Source organism: Protobothrops mucrosquamatus, unplaced genomic scaffold, assembly GCF_001527695.2.
Source record: "Protobothrops mucrosquamatus isolate PMUCROS unplaced genomic scaffold, P.Mucros_1.0 scaffold_284, whole genome shotgun sequence".
Lineage (NCBI taxonomy): Eukaryota > Metazoa > Chordata > Lepidosauria > Squamata > Viperidae > Protobothrops > Protobothrops mucrosquamatus.
The window spans coordinates 220,518-243,617 of record NW_015386360.1 but is presented as its reverse complement, the minus strand read 5'-3'; the positions used below and the strand labels follow the sequence as shown (position 1 = coordinate 243,617).

General features: G+C 37.1%; 1 protein-coding gene across 1 annotated transcript in view; it reads right to left on the bottom strand.

Annotated features, from left to right (window-relative positions):
- Positions 1-6,983: 6,983 nt before the first annotated feature.
- The window catches only part of ANKRD22 (ankyrin repeat domain 22), a 34,097-nt gene continuing 17,980 nt past the window's right edge, over positions 6,984-23,100 (bottom strand). Inside the window, exons 2-5 of the mRNA XM_029287286.1 lie at positions 13,018-13,125; positions 10,405-10,482; positions 8,866-8,964; positions 6,984-7,523 (exon numbers count right to left, since the gene is read on the bottom strand). Of these exons, the coding sequence (XP_029143119.1) occupies positions 7,446-7,523; positions 8,866-8,964; positions 10,405-10,482; positions 13,018-13,125 (363 nt within the window). The 3' untranslated portion in view covers positions 6,984-7,445. The remainder of the gene's footprint in view (positions 7,524-8,865; positions 8,965-10,404; positions 10,483-13,017; positions 13,126-23,100) is intronic.

Genomic DNA, 23,100 nt, shown 5'->3' with positions numbered 1-23,100 from the left:
AACATATCTTAAGGCTATGATGACAATTTAAAAACACACCTTAAGGCTATGATGACAATTTAAAAACACACCTTGAAGTCTTAATGCAGCCGAGCCGATTAATTAGTTGAAGAAATATTTGCAATCTGACTTAACATTGTTTCTCTAAATGGTATTTACATTAACAAATAACTTCTTCAAACTGTTCCCGTTTCCTCTGAATTCTTTACCTTATTCCTCTGTAATTGAGAAACAAATTCAATTCTCATAGATAATCAAGAGATTTCCTTTTTTATTTGGATGCCCATCATAGAAGCAATACTATGTTTGCTAAACATGTTGATATGCCTTCTGCTGGATGCAAACTTGCTGGATAAATTCTGGGGAAAAGCAGAGTCTTACAAAGCCAGTCTGCAAAACGAAAGGAAAACTCCATATGGAAGGGGAGCAAGTCTACTCTGTCACAGCTAAAGGCATTTGGTGGCTAGTATTATGCACATATCTCTAAAGAAAAGGAAAAGAAATTAAATGGCACATTTGGAGCAAAGGCTTACCAGGTTTTAGATTCAAAGTAAAAAAGTAAACACAACTAGTATTGTTCATTTTAATGAAGAAATAATAACCCAAGATGAGTTGTGGGATTCGGATGCTGGTCCAAACCAGCCTAGGTTTACTAGTAGCACCCAGATGTATGATTCAGAAGGGGCTCTGCCATACTGTAAGAACAGGAACCAGAATTAAAATCTAAAAGATCCCTAAGATCTAATAAAGGAATCCCACCAGACTTTAATGTGCAATACTGCTATAAGAAGGACGTGCCCAATCCCACAGAAGTACCAAAAGGCCAGAAAGCCGTAGGCTACATCATGGTACTCATGGTTAACCCACACCACAAAACTCAGTTAACAAAATGCTAAATACAAAGTCATGAAGAGGATTATGATCGTTTTTCTGCATGCAGTTAAACATGCAAACACCCAATTATTGTAGGACCATTCAGAACACTACAAGTGGAGCATTTAGATATTAAGATAGCCTTTTTTTTCATGTGATCTGAGAAAAGAAATTTATATATACTAGACACCAGGTTTGGAAGAACCAGGGAAAGAAAATTGGTGTATAAATTGCAAAACAGCAACAATATGTATGGGTTAAAGCAAGCATCCAAAGCTCTGATATACTAAATCAAATGTTATAAAACATGGACTTTGAACGGGGAAATGCTGTTCCATGCTTACCATAATTGTATGTGGGGATGGCCTTGGGAAACTGGTGGAAAAGCCACAAACTAAAGAATGAACTACCTCAAAGGCTGATACTTATATACAAGAGTTAAAAATGGAAGCTACATTTGGTTTGTTTGCAGAGGAAGAAAGAGACAAGTGGGCAATTTAAATAAAGAAACGGATGAAGGCCAATATACCTGTCCCAGGATAATATTACAGGATCCAATTTTTGGATCTGGTTTTGTCTTCCAAGCTTCTCTAGCAGTTTCTAGAGAGAATTTTCCTGAGGATGAGCTCCAGCACAAGTCCAAAAGCTCAGAAGACAAAACCTCTTGGTCCCAGTGACTGACTCAGATTGGATCCTGCAGTAGTAAAACATCTTGAAGATAGTAGTCACTATCTTGGAAATGAAATAATAAAGGGTAAATGTGGTAGGTTCTTTTTCACTCAATACCTAAAGATAATAGAGGGGAAAAGTTTCTCAATGAGGCAAAGGAGTAAAGTTGCAAAAGAAAGCAAATCAAGTTGGCAATGAACAATACCCAACAGGTGTGGGAAAGCTACTATGCATCACAACTGTGAGTGGGCCTGACATAATGAATGCAATTGAACTCCTAAGCAGAAAGATCAGTGGACCAACACAAGACAGCTGGACAGCAGTAAAAAGATTGGGCACATGCTTATTAGGAATTACATAATTTAATGTACTAATAACTAATATAACTGTAACTAATAATCTCAAACTACAGGATTCTATTCTTCTATGCGAGCACAGCTATCATCTTGTGCAGCAAGAAACAAAGCATTGTATTCCTGTCGTCCTCTAAGGTAGAATACTGCACTGGCAAACAAGCATGCCAGGAATTTGGCTTTCTGAGATGAACTGATGCAGGCCTCATTAGTTTAGCTATGATGCCACATTTTTTGGTTTTAATATTTTAATATTTGTATTGTAGCTAGATGTGTTTTTATCTATCGGTTGCGAGCCACCCAGATAAATGGCTATATAATTTGTTTTAAATAAACACATTGCATGTTTGCATGAACAACTAGCTTTCAAACTAAAAGAACTCATCCAATCAGATGTTCTGAAACCAACATGCAATGAATCCATACTGCAAGCCAAAGCAGCCCAAACCTGATGTAACTTGTTTAGTCCAGTTCAAACATATAATACAAATCTTGGACTGTTCAGTTAATTCAAGATGCAGCAGCTAGATTGGTGTCTTTTTTTAATTAAAAGTTTTATAAAATTTACATTGTAAATCCCCCTTACCCACCCCTCCAACCCCCATCCCCCCCACTCCCCAGAGCTGTTCCCAGGGTTACAAATATTAATCATAATCTAAATAACATTAACCAACTAATTGTATAACCAAATCTATAACACACTTTAACTCCCTTTTAAAATAAATTTAAATAAGTTAAAATAAAACACAACATGTAAAAGAAATAAAAAACTTAATTATTAAACAAAACTACTACTCAAAATTATAACAAAATCATACAAACTATTATAAAGTATTAATTTACCTATAAACATTTAATAAACTATTACCATATATACTCGAGTATAAGCCGACCCAAATATAAGCCGAGGCACCTAATTTTACCACAAAGAACTGGGAAAAAATATTGACTCGAGTATAAGCCTAGGGTGGGAAATGAGGCAGCTACTCTGCTCTCCTTGTCGTCTGCCTCTCGCACGGGCAATTGCAAATTTCTCCAGCAGCAAAGAGATGAATGGAAGGAGGCAGCGCTTCCCAAAGGCAGCCTGCTGTAAAGAGGCTTTCCCCGGAAATCGGCTGCAAGTCAAGCAAGCGGCCGAGCAGGAGACTTCCCTCCCTCCCTCCCCCAAAAAGAACTACGGTACTCACTTTCCTCAGTTCTCGAGACGCTGACTCGAGTATAAACCGAGGGGGGCATTTTTCAGCACAAAAAATGTGCTGAAAAACTCGGCTTATACTCGAGTATATACAGTAACAATAACAATATTCTCAAATTTACCCAAAAGCCAAATGGAACTTTTCAGTCCCATATTTTTTCTGAATATAATCTATACATCTTTTCCAAACCGAAATATATCTTTCATATGACTGATTCTTCAAATAACCGGAAATCTTAGCCTTTTCCGCTAAATTTAACACTTTAAGCGACCAATCTTCTACAGTAGGCAGACAATCCGTCTTCCAATATTGAGCTACTAATAATCTTGCAGCTGTTATAAGATTCAACATCAGATTCATTTCTTTGGCATCCAAATCTTGCATAATACCTAGCAAAAATAACTGTGGTGTGAACTTTATCTTTTTCTTAAAAATATTTTGAATATTCCACCAAATCTTAATCCAAAATGCTTTTACCTCCCTACATGTCCACCAAATATGGAAATAAGTTGCATCTAAACTTCCACATCTCCAACATTTGGGCTGTAAGTTAAGATACATGTGTGACAATTTTTGAGGATCCAAATGCCATCTATAAAACATCTTATAAAAATTTTCTCTTAAATTTTGCGCTTGAGTAAATTTTACATTTCTTACCCAAATTGTCTCCCATGTATCCAGTGAAATCAGTTCTTGAATATTTTGGGCCCATTTTATCATACAATCTTTAACCAATTCCGTTTCCAAGTCCAATTCTATCAAAGCATTATAAGTTCTCTTTATGTGGGCTCGAGATTGATCCTTAATCTGTTTGATCAAATTCACATCCACCAAGGTGATACCGATCTTTTGATCTAAATTCCACCTCATTAATAATTGATTATAATAAAACCAAGAATCTACAATATTTTCTTGTTTCAGATCTGCTAAAGATTTAATTTGCCATCCCTTTCCTACCGGTCTAAGTAGTTCCCTATAAGTAATATTATCCAAATTGACTCCTCTAGATACTCCCTCTATCACCTGTCCTGGAATCGCCCATATAGGAATTTTATAATTTAATCTATAATAATATTTCTTCCATACTCGTAATAAAGCACTTCTTAAAATATGAGCTTTAAAAGCTTGATCTACTTTTTTATTATAAATTAAATAAGCATACCAACCATATAATAAATCCCATCCCTCAAATGAAAGTATATTTCTATTTGTTAAGTTAAGCCAGTCACTAATCAATGTTAAAGCCACCGCATCATAATATAATTTTAAATTCGGTGCCTTAAGTCCTCCCGTTTCCCATGCATCTTGTAAAATATTAAACTTGACTCTTGGTTTTTTACCTGCCCAGATAAATGTATTAATCCCCTTCTGCCAAACCTCCAAGTTAGCTTCTCTTTTCAAAATAGGTATCAGTTGAAACAAAAAAAGAAACTTTGGAAGAATATTCATTTTTACTGCTGAGATTCTCCCCAGAAGAGATAATTGTAATTTTTTCCAATCATTTAAATCCTTTTGTACTTTTACCCACAATATCTCATAATTATTTTTATATAATTTAACATTAGACACTGTGATATAGATTCCAAAATATTTTACCTTTTTAACTATTTCAAAACCTGTCAATTTAACTAAATCATCTTTATCTTTCATAGACATGTTTTTGCTAATATTTTAGTCTTATTATTATTTACCTTAAAACCAGAGACTTTCCCATACTGAGCAATAATTTCTACCAAATCAATCACCGAGTCTGTTGGCTGAGATAATGTCAGAACCAGGTCATCAGCAAAAGCCCTTAACCTATAATCATTCTTATTCACATTTATTCCTTTTATAATAGGTGATTCACGAATTTTAATTAATACAATCTCCATTGTTAACACAAATAACAATGGGGATAACGGACATCCTTGTCTTGTACCCTTTTAAATTTTAAATGTCTCTGTTAAACCCCCATTAACTATTATCTGTGCTGATTGTTGTTGATAAATAGACTTAAGAGCAAATAAAATTTTTTCCCCAAAATTCATTCTCTCTACAACTTGTAATAAAAAAACCCCCAATCTAATTGATCAAATGCTTTTTCGGCATGATTTTTATATTTTCGGCGTCCTTAGACTAATAAGAACAGGTTTATGAGTTAATTCAATTGTTAAACAGAATGTAATATGAAGTATATAGAAGGTCAATATTTAGGTCTAACTAGTGATACTTAGTTAACAGAGTTGTGAACGTATTCAGATAAACGGTTATAAATAGAAAATATTTTATAATCTGTATTCAATAAAGACATAGGTCTATAATTCTTAGGTTGAGTTAAATCCTGATCCTCTTTTGGAATCAATGATATAAAAGCAGTTCTCCAAGATGGAGGTACATCTGCACCCTGCAAAATACTATTAAACAATTCCTTTAATGGTTCTAACATTTCATCAGATAACATCTTGTAATAGATAGCTGTTAATCCATCTGTGCCTGTGTCTTGAACTGTTAAGAGAGACCATGTTATGTTTGTTCTTAAGCTGATATGCTTAAGAACATATCAGAGTTGGCTGAGATGCTTCTGTGTGAAATATAAAATACTGAGATGATACTTTTATTTGTGTTACCTCTATGTAAACTAAAGAATTCCCAGGTATCTGTCAACAACTTTGAAACAAGTCTTCTAATTTTGTTGCCCTAAATTCAAGAATGGTTTTCTTGTAGCTTTCATGGATTGACTGATGAGAATTAGAAGCCCCCAGTTCCAAAATTACTCTGGGCAAGTTACATTAGAAACAGAAAACACAAGAAAATAAAAGTCTAACTTCTTTAGAGATCTTTGAAAGAATGGTAAAGGCTCATATTTTTAATCTGGCTTTTAGTAATTGTATTTATTAGTTTTGAATGGTTTTAATGATAAAACATATAAGGAACAGTTGCTGGAATTGGGTATGTCTAGTTTAACGAAGAGAAGAATGAGGGGGGACATGATAGCAGTGTTCCAATATCTCAGGGGCTGCCACAAAGAAGAGGGAGTCAAGCTATTCTCCAAACCACCTGAAGGCAGGACAAGAAGCAATGGGTGGAAACTAACCAAAGAGAGAAACAACCTAGAACTATGGAGAAACTTCCTGACAGTTAGAACAATTAACCAGTGGAACAACCTGCCTGCAGAAGTTGTGAATGCTCCATCACTGGAAGTTTTTAAGAAGAGACTGGACAGCCATTTGTCTGAAATGGTATAGGATTTCCTGCCTGAGCAGGGGGTTGGAGTAGATGACCTCCAAGGTCCCTTCCAACTTTTTATGATTATGATTATGATTATGATTATGATTGTATAATGTAAGTTTTATTATGGTTTTAACTGCTTTCTTTAACACTTAAAGGCTTTTAATTTTTAATGCAAGCCATCCTGTGCAGAAATGAAGATGGAGATGGAAATGGAGACAGAGATAGTGATATATCTGCAAAAAAAATTTGAATACTTCTAACATGAATACTTCGTGGAATCTCCCCCTGTCTTAATATAATGAGTCAATTTCTTTATTATGGTCTTCAACTAGAAAGTCTTAGAAAAGCAATCTGTAAAATGGAAAATCAAAAACTAACAATGAAGAAATGAAATAGGAGATAAACTGGCAATAAAGGAGTAGAACTAAGACAAAACAATAAAATCTCAACTATATTCCTTTGTATGCCTTAGAGTATTCTGCAACATTTAAAGAGATTGTGTTATTCTACTCAAATTATAAATAACAAAGATAAAAAAAATTGGTGGGGTGTGGATGTGCTGTCTCCATTCCCACATGAAGTTGGCAATTTCCAGGAGATAAAGCACATTGTCTCTTGTTCTATCATTATGCTATGCATTGAAAACAAAATAGACACACACCTTTTGACAGATTAAAAGTAAATTTACAACAGATCTTTATTGCTAAATCTGTTTTGGATTACAACACATATAAATTGCACAATTTAATACCAATGAAATAAATACCATATCAATGGTTTTCAAATTGACAATCACTGTGTGGACTTCAACTAGCTGGGGAATTCTGGAAATTGAAGTCCACACATCTTGTTTGGACAAGTTTGAAAAACATTGACTTATACTCTACAAACTTTGTACTTTATTAAGAAAACAATCATGAAAATAAAAATAATATTTTGATGCTCACAAAATTGACCACATCATTTTGATTTTATCACCCATGAAACCTCAGCAACAGGATTTAGTGCAGTCTATTCTTTTGCATAAGCTTATTGGCTGATGTAAGCTTGATGTTACTTGAAAATGTAAATGGAATTGCATTTATCACAATGAACTGGCCCCATGGGTTGGGGCTTTTCTAACAATTTCTGATGTAATGAGCTAGGAATCCTTCTTTAATATATGTTCTATGTTGAGGAACTGTAATCTTCTTACTATGTCTAATGGAGTCTCTCCATCCTGAAATAAAGAGATAAAATGAACAAAAGTGAAAGTAAAGAATGAAGAAAGCATGAACATATGTAAAATCTAACTTGACCAATTTTAGACATTTGAAAGAATACTATGCCCACAAGCTTTCTTCTCTTTCTTTCTTTCTTTCTTTCTTTCTTTCTTTCTTTCTTTCTTTCTTTCTTTCTTTCTTTCTTTCTTTCTTTCTTTCTTTCTTTCTTTCTTCTCCCATCTAACCACAAAGTAGCTTACAATCATGAATGGTAAATATAAATATAATAAAACATTAATATTTTAAAACAAGCTAAACTAGGATCCAATTAAAGATGGGAGGACAGGGACAGGTGGGGGGGAAGTGGCATCTGTTGTTAATCGAACACCCACCTCCATTGTGGTTACATAATTGTGTTAATCATTGGAACTTTCCTCTATTTGCTTCAAAGTTTTGATGAATTTCTCTAGTGTAAATTTCAGAAGGTCATGGAAGGCTTTATTTGAGAAACATTGGAATAGTCCAGATAGTCTGAAACCAGTGGCAAATAACAATTCATATAGGATTATTACTTGAAGCTAATCTCTTCAATGTTAGGTCAAAATAAAAGAAATTTGATTAAAAGATGAGTGATGATCTCTACAAAAAATGACTGCATCTTATCGGTAAGAAATAAAATTCCTTTCCTAATGATTGACTTTCACACAGAGGAAACATCTGAATATTTTATGATATTATTTTATTTTTTTTCCTGTGCATATGTGTGTGTTTCTAAAACACCATTTACTTCTGCTAAGCTACCGCTAAACCATGTTATTCTCCTTATGGGAAACTTAAAATGATCTATGACCAGCATGCTACTCTCCATGTTGACTTTTTTCATGTGTCTTTAAACATCAGCCTTTTCTGGACAACATAACCTGGATCAAAATCTCCAAATGTAATTACTTACAATACATCATTACAAATATTCACAATGCCCATCTCCAATTCTCAGCATAGGGCTTCTGCATTGTCTGAGAGATGCTTCTGTCATCATGGCGCCCACATGAAAGTATAGAACACAGAAACCTTTCCCATCAAAATAGTACCTATTTATCTATTCGCATTTGCATGTTTTTGAACTGTTAAGTTGGCCTGAGCTGGGGTGAATAAGTCTTGATCCCTGGCTGTCAGCTTTCCAGCTGACAAGCCCAAGCATCTTAACCATCTTAACTGTTCTGCCTCTGGTAGAAAAGAAACCCACACATTTTTTTTCTTTTCTAAAATAAAAATAGATTCCTCTTTCTTAGTAGAGGAATAGTCCAAATCACAGGATGAGCTAGAGATCAAAATTAAAACAAGATTAGTTTTTCATACCTTGTCCTTTATGGAAAGGTCAGCACCTGCTTCAACTAATAATGGAATGATGGACTGGTTTTTCATTTCACAAGCGTAGTGGAGGGCAGTCTGTCCTGACTAGAGAAAAATCATAGTACATATTCTTCAGGAATAAATTGCACTCTTACCCTAATATACTTCTCAGTAAGTATAAAATTTAAAAAAGGACTGTACAAGTTCTTACATGCAAGCTCTTGAATTATCATATACTTAAACACTTGTCTATTGTTTCATCCACTATAGATTGGCTATTGATGTATAGCTGGCATCTCTATGCTATTTTACTGCAAAATGGCTCCATAAATAAAATGTTAAATTAAAACATAAATTAAGAACATCAAAACAAAAGAGTCAAAATATATGTTACATAATTTAAACAGTCTACATTGGGTTGCCACAGTGAAAATAGAATTTAGCATCTTTTTCAAATTACACGTTAAATTGTAAACAAGGATGAATGCACATGACATCCAAACTGTTTTTGAATAAGTTAGTTCACTTTGTATTATTTTCTGCAAGATATTCCTTAACTGCCTTGAGATTTGTACAAACATCTTATTCCATCACAGCCCTGAAGCAGAGTACAATATTGTACCAGAACAGCAGACTAAAAGGTCCAGTCCTATAGTATTTCCAACATACAGACTGAAATAAAAATAAGGTTTGGCCCTGATCTGAACAATTCCTCTTTGCATTATTGTATGGTTTTAATTAGAAAGTTGGAGCAGGTAAAGCCACAAAGTTTTAGCCGAAGTAAATCATACTTGTTCAGGAGACACGATTGTTTGCTAAAGGGCTGAATTCTTCATGGCCTCTTCTGTATGTTTTGTTTGGGGTTTTAATGATGAACAAGCTATTACAATTTTTTTCAAGAATAGTACCTGCAACCTAACTATATGGCTAGGTAGTAGATTTCTGCAATATTTGGAAAACATCCTCATTCTGCCTGATTGAGAAAACATGTTAAATTATCCTACTGTCTATGAAACTGTTAAAATATAAATCTAATAGCACTTTCCACACTACCATCTTCATACCCCAAACCTTCTGCAGTAATTTTGTAGTGCTGCACAAGTATCCTGATTGATATGCCTCTCTAACACTGAATCACTCAGTTGATAAGTGGAATGGCACAACTGGCAGCCAGCCAACTGGATCCCTTGTTGCTTTGTTTTTGTTGGTGAGGAAAAGCAACCAAAAAGTAACAGCTGAACAATGGGCCTAGGAAATGGCGAAGTTGGAGAGAGTCTGAAAGGCTGGAAAAGTGCAATATTTCAGTCTAATTGACCCTGATTGATCTCATCTAAGTTGGCTGGCTTGGGTCCCAGACAGAAGGAATCAATTGCTCCCACTTTTTCTCCTTATAGGGGAAAGAGTGCATTTCTCAATACCATGAGGGGGGGGGGAACGGTCATGTTCTTCCTCATCCTTAGGCAAATGATTTTTATGCATCACATCCAGCTACCACCCAAACTGTAATCCAGATACAGTTAAAGAATATGCAATAGATGCACTTACACCATCTTGAGCATTAACATATGCACCAGCTCTAAGTAGCATCTTGATGAGGTGTTCGTTCTGCTTACTTTTAGAAATCTGTTTAGCAGATTTTATGGGTGAGAAAGGAAAAAATGGAACATTATTGGAAAATGGATAACATTGTCATATTAAGCAGTCAGCTAATAAAGACTTTCTCTTATACATTCATCCAAATCCTCCTAAGAACATGTATGTGCTCTTAAATTTCCCAATACCAAACATTCTCAAAAACTAATTAGGAAATTTGATTAGCTGCCTCTCAGGCTCTGGATTATGGATTATGCTAAGTGTGTTTTGATCTTTCATAATGTTTGCAGGATCACAGGGTGATCACTCTAACTATGAATTGGGAAACTGCAATTGAGTGCATGTTGAGTAACCATAGTGTGCATAATCATTGTAGAAAACTTATGTGCCACTTACCCAAGAGATGTACTTTAATACTTAGACAATTGAACAGTGGCCAGGATGCAGCGTTTAAGTGTTGGCTAACTCCATTTTTAGGAACTCAAAAATTATTAGAGGAAGAAAAGGATCATAGGAATGATACAGATGAATTGCTAAATGACTGTTTCTAGCTTGGTGTCTTCTAGATATTGTAATTTCCCACATAGAAAGTCACTGTCACAGCACATCTAGAACACACCAAGTTGAAAGATAATGGTAATTAATCATCTCTTTAAATACTAATGCAGGAAACACTCTTTAAGGAATACATGGCCCTTACGGACAAAAATTAAAAGTGTTCCGTACAAATTAGAATTAAAAGTGCTCCTGTAATCAGAAAATATTAGATTGTGTAAACCTTTGATGGTGTTTTTTGCTTCAAAGAAGATCTGAGCAAAACATCTTCCTGAATCTGCTACATGGCAATATGACCCTTCACTTGCTTTGCTTTGCCCCCCCAGTTGGAAGACAGTTTTTGTGCACAGAGCATAGAACATAGAATCATAGGATTGGAAGAGTCCTCGGTGGCTTCTAGTCCAGCCTCCTACATGTGACAGGAAATATACCTTTCTGGACAAATGGCTGTCCTGTCTCCTGTGATGGAGAACAGCTTCCAGAGGCAAGCTGTTTCACTGATTATTTGTTCTCACTCTTAGAAAACTTCTTAGTACTAGGTTGGTCTGCCCTTGATTAATTTTCATCCATTGCTTCTTGTTCTGCCCTCAAGTGCTTTGGTGAATAAGTTGACTCCTTCTTGTTTGTGACAGCCCCTCAAGTATTGGAAAACTGCATCATATCACCCCTAGTCCTTCTCTTCATTAGACTAGAGTCCAGGGGTAGGCAACCTTGGCTCTTTTATGACTCATGGATTTCAACTCGCAGAATTCTTGAGCCAGCATGGCTGGCTCAGGAATTCTGGGAGTTGAAGTCCACAAGTCATAAAAGAGCCAAGGTTGCCTACCCTGTCACTAGACATATCTAGTTCCCTCAATCATTCATTGTATGGCTTATCCTTCAGACCCTTATCATCTTTGTTGGTCTTCTCTGCATGCCTAGGAGCCTCTTCTGATTTTAGAGAGAGCTGGCTAATGCTAAGATGATGTTCCAAGGAAATTCTAAATTTTCTGGCACTTAAAAAGGCCTGTGGAAATATGCAGCTCCTACAAAAGCCTTTTTCAGGTTTTGCTAGAGATGGAAATAAGAGACAAGAGACCTTACGGAGGGTTGCATGGCAGATTTTACCAAGCAGAGAAGATTGTAACCAGTAGGGCAAGATCACTAGAATCCAATATCTTACAATAAGAAAAATTAGAAAGTCATTATCAAGAATCCCTGCAACTATTGGGTTTCAAAAGGAAGCTATATAAAGAAAAAAAACCAACCTCCTAGAAAAACCTCTTACTCATTTTCGTCCTATGTATCAGATTATTTAGCCCTGTCTTTTGAGTGGACTGGCTTGTTCCCATCTGTTCTTTGCTTTTTCAATGGTCAGATATGTTGTCATATAATTTTTCAGTACAGGTAGTCCTCAACTTTCATCAGTTTGTTTAGTGACCATTTGAAGTTACAACAGTGCTGAAAAAAAGTAACATGCCCATTTTTCACACTTATGATCTTCGCAGCATCTCCATGGTCATGTGAATGAAATTCAGATGCTTTGCAACTGACTCATATTTATGACGATTGCAGTGTCCCAGGATCATGTGATCCCCTTTTGCGAACTTCTGACAAGCAAAGTCAATGGGGAAGCCAGATTAATTTAATTAATTTAATACCTGTGTTACTAACTTAAGAACAATAATGTCAAGAAAGGTTGTAAAATGGGGCAAAATTCACTTAACAACTGTCTCACTTAGCAACAGAAATGTTGGGCTCAGTTGTTGTGGTAAGTTGAGGACTACCTGTATTGGGTAAGGACTATTTTTCACATGGAAATGATATGAAGTGTTTCACTGAAACAAATCACAACTACCTCTTTGCATCAGGAAAGAGAATTATGGTTTCCCTAGAGCCCAAAACTCCTTGCTGAGTTAAATCTAAACCTAAAACATGTAACTACAACAACTATGATTAGATGGTTGAAAGAACAGGGGATAAGGATATAATTGTAGGCATCATTTGATACTTGTTTGACCTGGAACTTACCATTAGAAGATATCCCAGTAGCATAACAGGCATTAAAAGTATGATGAGCAAGTAATCAAGGAAACCAAATCGTTTTTTGACAGCATAGTGCAAACAGGTTCTTTCTTTCTAGAGAGAGAAAGGGGAGAGTTTTAGGCAGTTTCTCATTCCATCTACCATAAAAATTATTTGCGAATTGTTTGATGTCAGTTTGGAAAGGTTTTTGATGCTTTCCCATTGCAGAAATTACCTTGGGAATATTCTCAGTTCCAGGAGAGTTACCCTCAGTTAAAAGGAAAGAAAGAAGTGCTTCGTTGAGAAAGTAAAAAGGAATAATGAGTCAAGGAAAGACTAGAACCTTCCTAAATTGTTATCAACCTGCAGCCTTCTTCTTTTTTTCCTAATTTACACATGAATAATGTATAAATTATAATTTGTATATATTTGAGGACCTAGATAGTTTATTCAGAGAAGTGCAATCTATCATGTTTCCTATTGATCCTTACCCAACATGGCTTGTATCTATTTATCAGAAAGCTTTGGGAGTTGGCCTAATAAACTTTATTAATAACTCCCTAAGGGAGGGGAAGTTTCATCTTTTTTAAAACCATCTTCAAGAAGTCCTCACTTAATCTCTTAAATAATGTAATTAAGGTCAGCTTCTAAAGTTCCATGCTTTTCAAAGCAATCAAAGGTGGTGTGTTAAGTTCTTTGTTCGCGTGCGAATGATGAAGACACATGGTGACAAGTAACAAACACTTTATTCTCCTTCTCCAACACCCAAGCAATCTACAAACAGGCACGCAGGCCTTTTATAGGTTTCCAACCCCCAGGCAGTCCAGCCAATAGGAATCCTTCTTTCTTCGTGCCTTGCGCATGCGCACAAGGCTGGCACCGCTCTGTCTGGTCCCGGGCAGCTTTAAGAATGCCCGGGACCATTTGCAACATTTCTGGGCCTGCTGAGTTTCTTCATCAGGCCCAGGACACAACATGGTGGCTCCTTAGTTTCAGGCAGTGCTAGATGAAATCAATTGTATTTCAAATTAGTTTTAGGGAAGGCAGTGGGGTTCAGTGTCAACTGTCCAGTTAGTGCAGTGGTTCTCAACCTTTGGGTCAGGACCCCATTTGGGGTCGATTGACCATTTCATGGGGGTCGCCAAGCAAGGCTGTCCGCCATTTTTTTTGTCCGCCATTTTTTCCCCCTTTTCCGGCGGGTGCCTTACCTCCCTTGGGCTGGGCCAGCTGGTGGTCGGGCTGCTCCGTCTCTGCTGCTTGCCAGCTATGCCTCGGCCGGCGCAGGGGGCGGAACCACGCATGCGCGGCGCTCCCGGGCAGGGAAAGTCCTTGACTTACGTCCGGTTGGGTAGTCCTCAACTTACGACTGGTTTAGTCCTCGACTTACAACCAGTTTAGTCCTCGACTTACGACCGGTTGGGGTCGTGGCATTAAAAAGGTTGAGAACCACTGAGTTAGTGGATCCAGAAAAAGAAACTCCTGGGACATTATTTTACCAAGAGTATAAATTTTAGTGAATAAACCATATTGGCACAGACGAAGCAAAACCAGCTCTGGGTTTCCCATGCAAAAGCTGGCATAGTTAATTCCCCCCTTTCCCTATGGGCTACCTACAATCAATTACATCCACCAATCACTTCTGTTCATTTTGTTATGGGAACTGCCCAGCCCTGCTAGAACACCTGGTCGATGTGTCCTTAGGTTGGAGCACTGTCTCACAGGAACTGGTGATGCTCAGATGCAATCCCCCCACCCTTTATTCCATCCCATCTCCTCCCCTTTTTTTGTCAAGCTGTGAGTGAAGTGGAATATAGGTGAAAGGGCGAGTCAGTCCTGACATTCAGGTTGTCTTAATCATCTTGATGTAAGATGCTCATTTGGAGGGAGAGAGAAAGAAAGATTGTGACTATGTTGACCCTCCTAGCAATACCACTGACTATGATATCCGCTTGGCACTTTTTGAAACTAGGGGCATTATTCTGCAATGGTTTTACTTCTATCTTTCAGGAAGGATCAACTTTGGGAAGTTGAGGCTATTGTCAGATCAAACTGCTTCACCCTGCTTCGCTTTGCTTTGATGGCAGCCTATAAAATGTGATGAGGGGGAATGGGAAGGTAGGACATTGATTGTCTATAAAGACTGAATGTTAAAATAACCAGAATATGTATAAGCTAAAAATTAATGATAAATGTAAAAATGTTATTTTTATTTAATTGTATTAGTTAATACAATTGTATTAGTTTAAATAATAATTGTATTAGTTTAAACATGAGACAGTAAATACTAAGGGGAAAGAGAGGAAATATTTAATGTGGTAGCTTGAGACTTGTACTAAAGATACTTGTATGTCATTGAATTATCGATTAAGTCAGCCGCCACGTTGCTTTTTAAATACTTAAATGTAAAATTAGAAAAATCAATAAAACATTATAAAAAATAAAAAATAAAGGAATAATAAAGGTGGATTTTTAGAATTCAAACATACAAGGGCCTTCACAAAACATCCCAGACTTCATAACTATGGATAAGAATGGATGGATAGTGGATGTTGCAGTATTTGGAGACAGAGAAAGAAGTGGAGAAAATCGTAAAATACAAAGACTTGCAAATAGAAAAAGAATAGCAAAACAAAGCAAAGATAGTCGCAATAGTCATAGGAACCTGAGGCAAAATTCTAAAGCATCTGGAGCACCTCTTGAACACCACTGACATTAACAAAATCACCATCAGTCAATAGCAAAAATCAGTTTTAATTGAAACAGTTTATATCCTACAATAATACTGTATCTTTAACACCATCAAACAATATCTGCCTATCTTAGATCCCTGGGGAAAACCCAATAGATGGATGAAAATGTCACATCCAAAATCACCATCAGTCAATTGGAAAAGGCAGCTTTACTCAGAACCTCTTATATCCTACAAGGATACCTTTAATATCATTAAAAAACAGCATCTGCGATCACAGGTCCTTGGGAAAGACTCAGTAGATGGACAAAAATGCCAAATCCATGCTGAACCTCTGGTTGATTATGCATCCAACCATAATAATAAATCAAGCTGGCAGCTACAGTTGGATAATTGAAGTACTGCTCTTTTTTACAATATTTTACAATATTTACAAATATTGACATTTTTAATAGTAATTGCAATTAGAAATTATAATTATAATAGAAATTGATTACAAACTAAAAAAGAATGAAAAGGAAAAATAGAAGGTGCAGAAAAGAAAAGGAAGGAAAAAATAAGAATACAGTAAAGAAAAAGAAAAGAGATTTCCGGTTCCGGATCGCAGAATGTGCAGTCGTACAGAGAGCTCTGTCTCTTCTCCGGCTGCTTTCCCTCCACCGGTAGACCCTTAATTGGGTCAAAAAGTTGCCCTGGAGGGGCGACCACCATCGAGGAGGCCCTTGTTGACTGCGGAAGGGCGGCAGCTCCTTCCGCGGCCTGAGCCAGCTCCTTAGGGCCGTTGGAGAAAAGATCGGCCAGTAAAATGGCTGATCACCTAGCTGCACCAGCTGAAAGTCAGAAGAACAGCTAAGCATGAAGAACCACCATGGAGAAATCTGGGTGAGACCTTTCCTTCCCTCTCTTAGCCCCAACTATTTTCCTTTAAAAAGCCTCTGAATGATTTCCCTGCCTTAAGAGAGCGGCATCTGTCTACTTGGGGGAAAAAAGCTTTAAACAAAAGTATAAAACAGTAAATTTTTATTGGTTATTTAATTTTTTGGATATTTTGGGGCCCTGAAAAAATCCTTATCATAGAACATTATTATTATTTTATCTACTATGCTGGAGGTATTTGCTTTTTTCCCCTCTATTTTCCTAATGAGATAAAATCTTTTTAATTTGGAAAAAAAGATTTTACAGCCTACTGAGGACATCCTGTGGTGAAATCTGTTACTGCAATTGTACTTTCTCTTGTTTGAAGATGGGTTTGACCTTCAAATGATAATAAAAGAGAAAAGATAAAGGACTTGAAACAGCTGTGGGCTGAATTTGCTTACTAGAAATTGTGGAGGTGGATATTTGTTGACTTTTAATAAATATAGCTTCTACTAAAAGACTAAAAGACTATTTTAGTATGGAAATGGAGGAATCTTACCCAGAGCTTGATTATGAGCTTATATTGGAAAAAATCCTGGAAGCTACAGAGTACATGAAATCTTGGAGAAAAATTAAAGATCATATTGCAGAACCACAAACTGAATTTCAAATCTTAATGGACCAACCTATAGGCCAAGGAACAATAAAGGAGGAACAGATTAGCTTTAAAGAGGCCTATATGCAACAGTGCACGCAATTTAAAGAATGGAGGAAGAAGCTACTGATCAATTGAGCTCTAGAAAAACGCTTGACTTAAAACCTCAAATTGAGACTCTAAGTCTAATTGATCATTTCACAAGTCAACTAATCACTACAGAAGAGGATATTTCACAAGCCTACGTACAAATTATGGGGAACTCTGATGATCAAAGAATGACTTCAACTGAAATATTTGTAGTCTTAAAAGCAACAGGAACTAACTTTCAGATGTGATTTATTGAAAGCTGTGAGAACCTGGATAATCAACTAGTAACTACAACACGGAACAAAATTAACTATACTATCCAGATGATACTGGAAGAAGGGGAAGAGAACTTAGACCAGATTGATGTGTCGATAAATACCCGTACTCAAATACTAAGATTTGATGATACAGATGCGGTATTATGGAAACTGGCCTGGCACAGAAAGAAAGCTAGAGTTAGATTCAAAAATGTGATTTAAAATTTTACTTAATGGGTTAAAAAGGCTTTAGAGAGCTGGACTGATTTAACAATTAATTGAGTATGTGAAGTTAGCAAGATGATATTTTGTGTAACAATATGCTTGTTTTAGATATGATAATTATTTAGACGAGATTTAAATTTTATCTAATGGGTTGAAATGATTTTTTATAGAAATAGATTGACTGATAGATTATATATTTAAAATAGAGTAGAATAATATTTTTTTTTTAAGTAGGATAACTATTTTGTAATGGAAGAAGAATAAGAGAGATTTGTGATAAGAGAAGAAATGGTACTAATTAATGACCTATTAGACTAAGAAATAGAATATATGTGGAAATATTAGAATGTTACTGTCGGAATATTGTGTGTATTTTAGAAGGGATACCCGAAGTGCTAATAATATGTTTATTCAAGATTAAATTGGAATATGGTAACTGTAAATTAGTAAAGCTTAAAAACAGGATTTGGATTTACATAGACGTAATGTTATTGATGATTGTTTTGACTGATTGAATTTCATGTAGAAATGGATTAACCTAAATATGTTATACTATTTGAGGGAAATAGAGAGGGAACTTTTAATGAATTAATTTGAGTTATATATGTATGACTTTGTCTTTGGATGATTGATTACCCCATCACCATGGTGTTTCGTGAGCACTCTGATGTAAAAATTAAAAAAACAATAAAACTTGTTTATAAAAGAAAAGAAAAAGAAAAGAAATACAATATATAAAGAGATGATTTCCCCCCTTCATCAAAACAAGTATAAAGAATTTTAGTAACTTATCACCTTCTCTTAAAATATAATAGATGATCTCTTCTCTTCCTATCTTATCTATAAACAAAGATACAGGTAACCATAAATGGTGTGTATTAACTCAATTTCATAAGGTCTGTTATTAAAACGGTTAACTAAGTGGTTCAATTTAAATCCTTAACTGTCTGTCTGTATATATTGCAAGCCTGTGTTTAGGCGGGAATGTATGCTTTAAAATCATTGGCTGCCACCTAATGGCGGCCTGTATAAATATGAATCAAGTGGCTGCTAGAGCCGCTTCTATGTGGATTGAATAAACGAGCTGTTATTTTCACTCCTGTGTCTTCAATGCCTCACCGTTCTCACTACACAACAATAAACATTAGTGGTATCTCCTAATTCTTCCTCTATGTCTGGATTTCCTGCCTAACCCTGCAGAACTCAGAAAGTAATCCAATATGCCTTAAAGCTTCGAAGTGACTTTAAAGTAATGTAGTAAAATGAACAATTATTAGAATAATGATTTGTCTGCATAACTGCAATAATGATGTGTCTGCATAATTGCTAGAATAATGAGGTAATGCATAATCACTGGGAAAAATACACTGAGAAAATTCTGTGTCAGTAATATGTGGCAACCAAATGCGCTTTGCACATGGATACTTTGTATGTAGCAAAACCTTCCATTATATGCCCGTGAGAAACGCTCCTAATGTATCACAGTGTATTATCATGTGTAGTCCCTTTGTTCTTGAAAGGAGGGTAGTATAAAAACTGAAGTCTAATCCCGCCCTCCTCGTTCAGAATTGCCTATCTCTAATATGCCTCTGAACCTTGTGCAATAAACTTTTCTGCTAAACCCCTGGAATTCGTAAGAGTTCTTTCATTTTCCACAAGAATTTTGGCACCTCCAGATGGGACTCTTATGAAGAGGCCGTTGTCCTGCCAGATGGACTGCCCTGGGGGAAACCCCTCTCCTATCGGTGATATCTCCAAGCCGGCTCCGTGGCCTTTGACTACAGGGAGACCTCGACGGGAGGAAAGGGAATTTACCACCAGCAAAGCATTCCAGTCAAGGATCCACTGAGGGGAGCAGACAGGTCTTTTAATCCACAGGAGGGTCTGGAACGCCTGCAGGCAAGTATTATAAAAAGGGGTACCTGATCCCATTTGGATCAGAAGAGGGAATTGATCAATCCCTAAGAAGACAAAGGCGGTGTCCTTAAGTCTTCAATAGGTAGGATTGTGTGGGTGGATAAACCATCGCATTTCCTGCTGAGTGGCCGTTGGAAATTCCGGGGCTCCAGGTCGATGGTAGTGTTTTAAGGTAGGATGGGAGGAAAACAGATTGAGGGCGTTGGTCAGACGCCACTCCAGTGTATGTTGGCAAACTTTAAAAAGGGGTTCTCTAGGGATTATGGAAATCCAAGACCAAATCCAGCCATGTTAAAAAGATTCTGTGAATCTGAATGGGTCACCTTTGGCGTAAGGTGGCCCAAAGAGGGATCGGCGAATCCCAAACTCGTGGCATGGGTTTATCAAATTGTGACTGGAAGGGGTCATTGGGACCAATATCCCTACATAGACCAATGGCAGATTAATATTACAGAAAAGCCTAGATGGTTAGCTAAGTGTCAAATAGAATGTGTTAAGATATATTTGGCAAGCCAAAAAGCAAAACCTCACACAAAACCTAAGATTCTGAGCCAGGAAGACAGGGAGGAACTTCCCAGACCCCCTCCCTATGTTCCTAGAAGAGAAGAAGGGGGAATTCATCAGCAACACCCCCCCTTAGAGGCTACTCCGGCTGAAAGGGATGAAGTCCACCTTAAACCAGAAGCCGGAGCGGAGGAAGAGATAAAAACAGAACAAGGAGTTCAAGAGCAAACACAGGACTTGGATAGAGATGAAAGAGAAATATCAGTTTCTATATGCCCCAGAATGTCCAATACCGTTAATAGGAAGGGATCTACTTACCAAACTGAGGGCCACCATATCCTATGACAAAGGGAAACAATTAATCCAAGTGCGCCACCCAGTGGAAGAAACATGGCGCATCATATTAGTAACTGAGAAACAATCAGACTGCTCTACCTGGCAGCAATTTAATGTTCCACTTCTATGGGCAGAGGATAACCCCCCTGGATTTGCAAAATATGCCACACCTGTTATGGTAGAACTAAAACCACAAGCATATCCTGTTAGAGTGCCTCAAAGATATTGTACTTCAGAGGCTGCTATGGCCATTCAAGAATTAATCCAAAAATACTTGATGGCAAAAATCATTAGAAAAATTCAGTCACCCTGGAATACTGCAATTCTACCTGTTCGTAAGCCAGTCGGACAGTGGAGACCGGCACAGGATTTGCGCCCCATCAAAAAACTAACCTTGACCCTACACGCAACTGTTCCTAATCCATATATTCTTTTAAGCACAATACCTGCATCTGCTAACTGGTTTTCAGTGGTGGACTTAAAAGACGCATTTTTCACAATCCCATTACACGAAAATTGTCAGGAGATTTTTGCATTTGAATGGACTAATCCTAAAACACAAGTTAGGACTCAATATACCTGGACTAGGCTACCACAAGGCTTTAAAAATTCACCCACATGATTTGGTCAAGCTTTAGCCCAAGATCTTGCATTTTTAAAGTTAGTCAGACAAGAGGACTGTTGTCTTCAATATGTGGATGATGTTCTAATAACTGGACAGAACAGGGAGGATTGTTTTGAAAACACAGCAAGACTGCTTCAAATATTACAAGACTGTGGCTACAGAGTATCCAAAAAGAAAGCACAACTAGTCCAAAAGACTGTAATGTATTTAGGCTATGAACTATCCAAAGGACAGAGGGCTCTAGGCCCCCAGAGAAAGCAAGCTGTGTTACAGATACCCATCCCCTAAACAAAACAGGAAGTTAGAGCCTTTCTGGGAATTACAGGCTTCTGTAGGATTTGGATTCCTAATTTTGCTCTCACAGCTAAACCATTGTACCAAGTGTTAAAAGGGCCAGAAAAGGAACCTCTTTTATGGCAATGGGAACAAAACCTAGCTATGAAAACACTTCAACAAGCCTTAACTACAGCTCCAGCCCTAGGACTACCTGATATAACTAAGACTTTTTCACTTTATGTCGATGTGAGACAGAATGTGGCTCTTGGAGTCCTTACCCAAAATCAAGGAATTTGGAATCGCCCAGTCACTTATCTATCAAAGCAATTAGATACAGCAGCACAAGGGTGGCCACAATGTTTAAAAATCCTAGCAGCAGTCATGCTTTTACTACAGGCAGCAAATAAGTTAACCTTTTTTGCTCCAGTGGTTGTTTGCACTAGTCATGCCCTGCAGACAATTATTGATAATAAGGGACATTTATGGATTAGCAATCAACGAATGCATAAGATACAAGCTCTTTTATTAGAAAATCCACAAATTACACTGAAACAATGCACTACTCTCAATCCAGCAACTCTTATGCCAATACCAGATTCAACTTTGCCTGTGCACAACTGCATGCAAACACTAGAACTACAATATTCTTGTAGACCTGACCTTACTGACCAACCATGCCAAAATCCATACTTTACGTGGTTCACTGATGGATCAAGGCATTAGATACAGTGGGTATGCAATTGTTTCTCAAACTGCAATTGTAGAGTCAGCACAACTACCCAGCCAAGCAAATGCACAATTTTCAGAATTATATGCTCTAACACGAGCATTGGAAATAGCTGCAGGAAAGATTTTAAATGTATATACAGACAGCAAATATGCATTTTTAACAATCCACGCACATGCAGCCATCTTCAAAGAAAGGGGTTATTTGGATTCCACAGACAAGATCATCCAATATGCCACCTTGATTAAAAGACTTATTAAGGCAGCACAGTTACTGTCTAAAGTTGCAATCATTCATTGTCCTGGACATCAAAAAGACTCAAGCCTTATTACACAGGGGAATAGGAAGGCAGACAAAGAAGCCAAAAGAGCAGATTTAGAAGGGGCCCCCCCTACAATCAGATGTCACCAGGCTCATGTATTTAGACACTTACTTGGAAAAACTTGATCCTACATATACGAAAGAGGAAAGCCAAAAGTTAAAGCAGGATGTACAAGCTGAACTAATTAAAGGCTGGTACACCCTTCCCGATGGACGCATTGCTATTCCTCTTGCACTTGCCCGCCCACTTATTTTTCAGGCTCAGAAACAACATCATTTGGGGAAAACTGCATTATTACAGCAACTTGAAAGATTTTTTGGGTGGCACCAGGGCGGTGCAGAGTTAAGGAGACAGGCTCTGTCATCTAACTCTGATCTTTCCACGTTTGGAGATCCTTTGGGGGCGCGGAGAAGTCTGGAGGACAACGCGTGAGAAAGGGGGATGCCGGAGGAATAACGAGGCGAAAGGCAATCGCCCGTTAGGACGAAGGAAACCTCCTAATTTCAACGTGGAAACTTCTGCCAGCAGCTGATGGCGGATCTGAGGCCCTGATAAAGCCACAGATGATGCGGAAGCAAGAATTCTAACAGACGGTGCCAAGTAGTAAG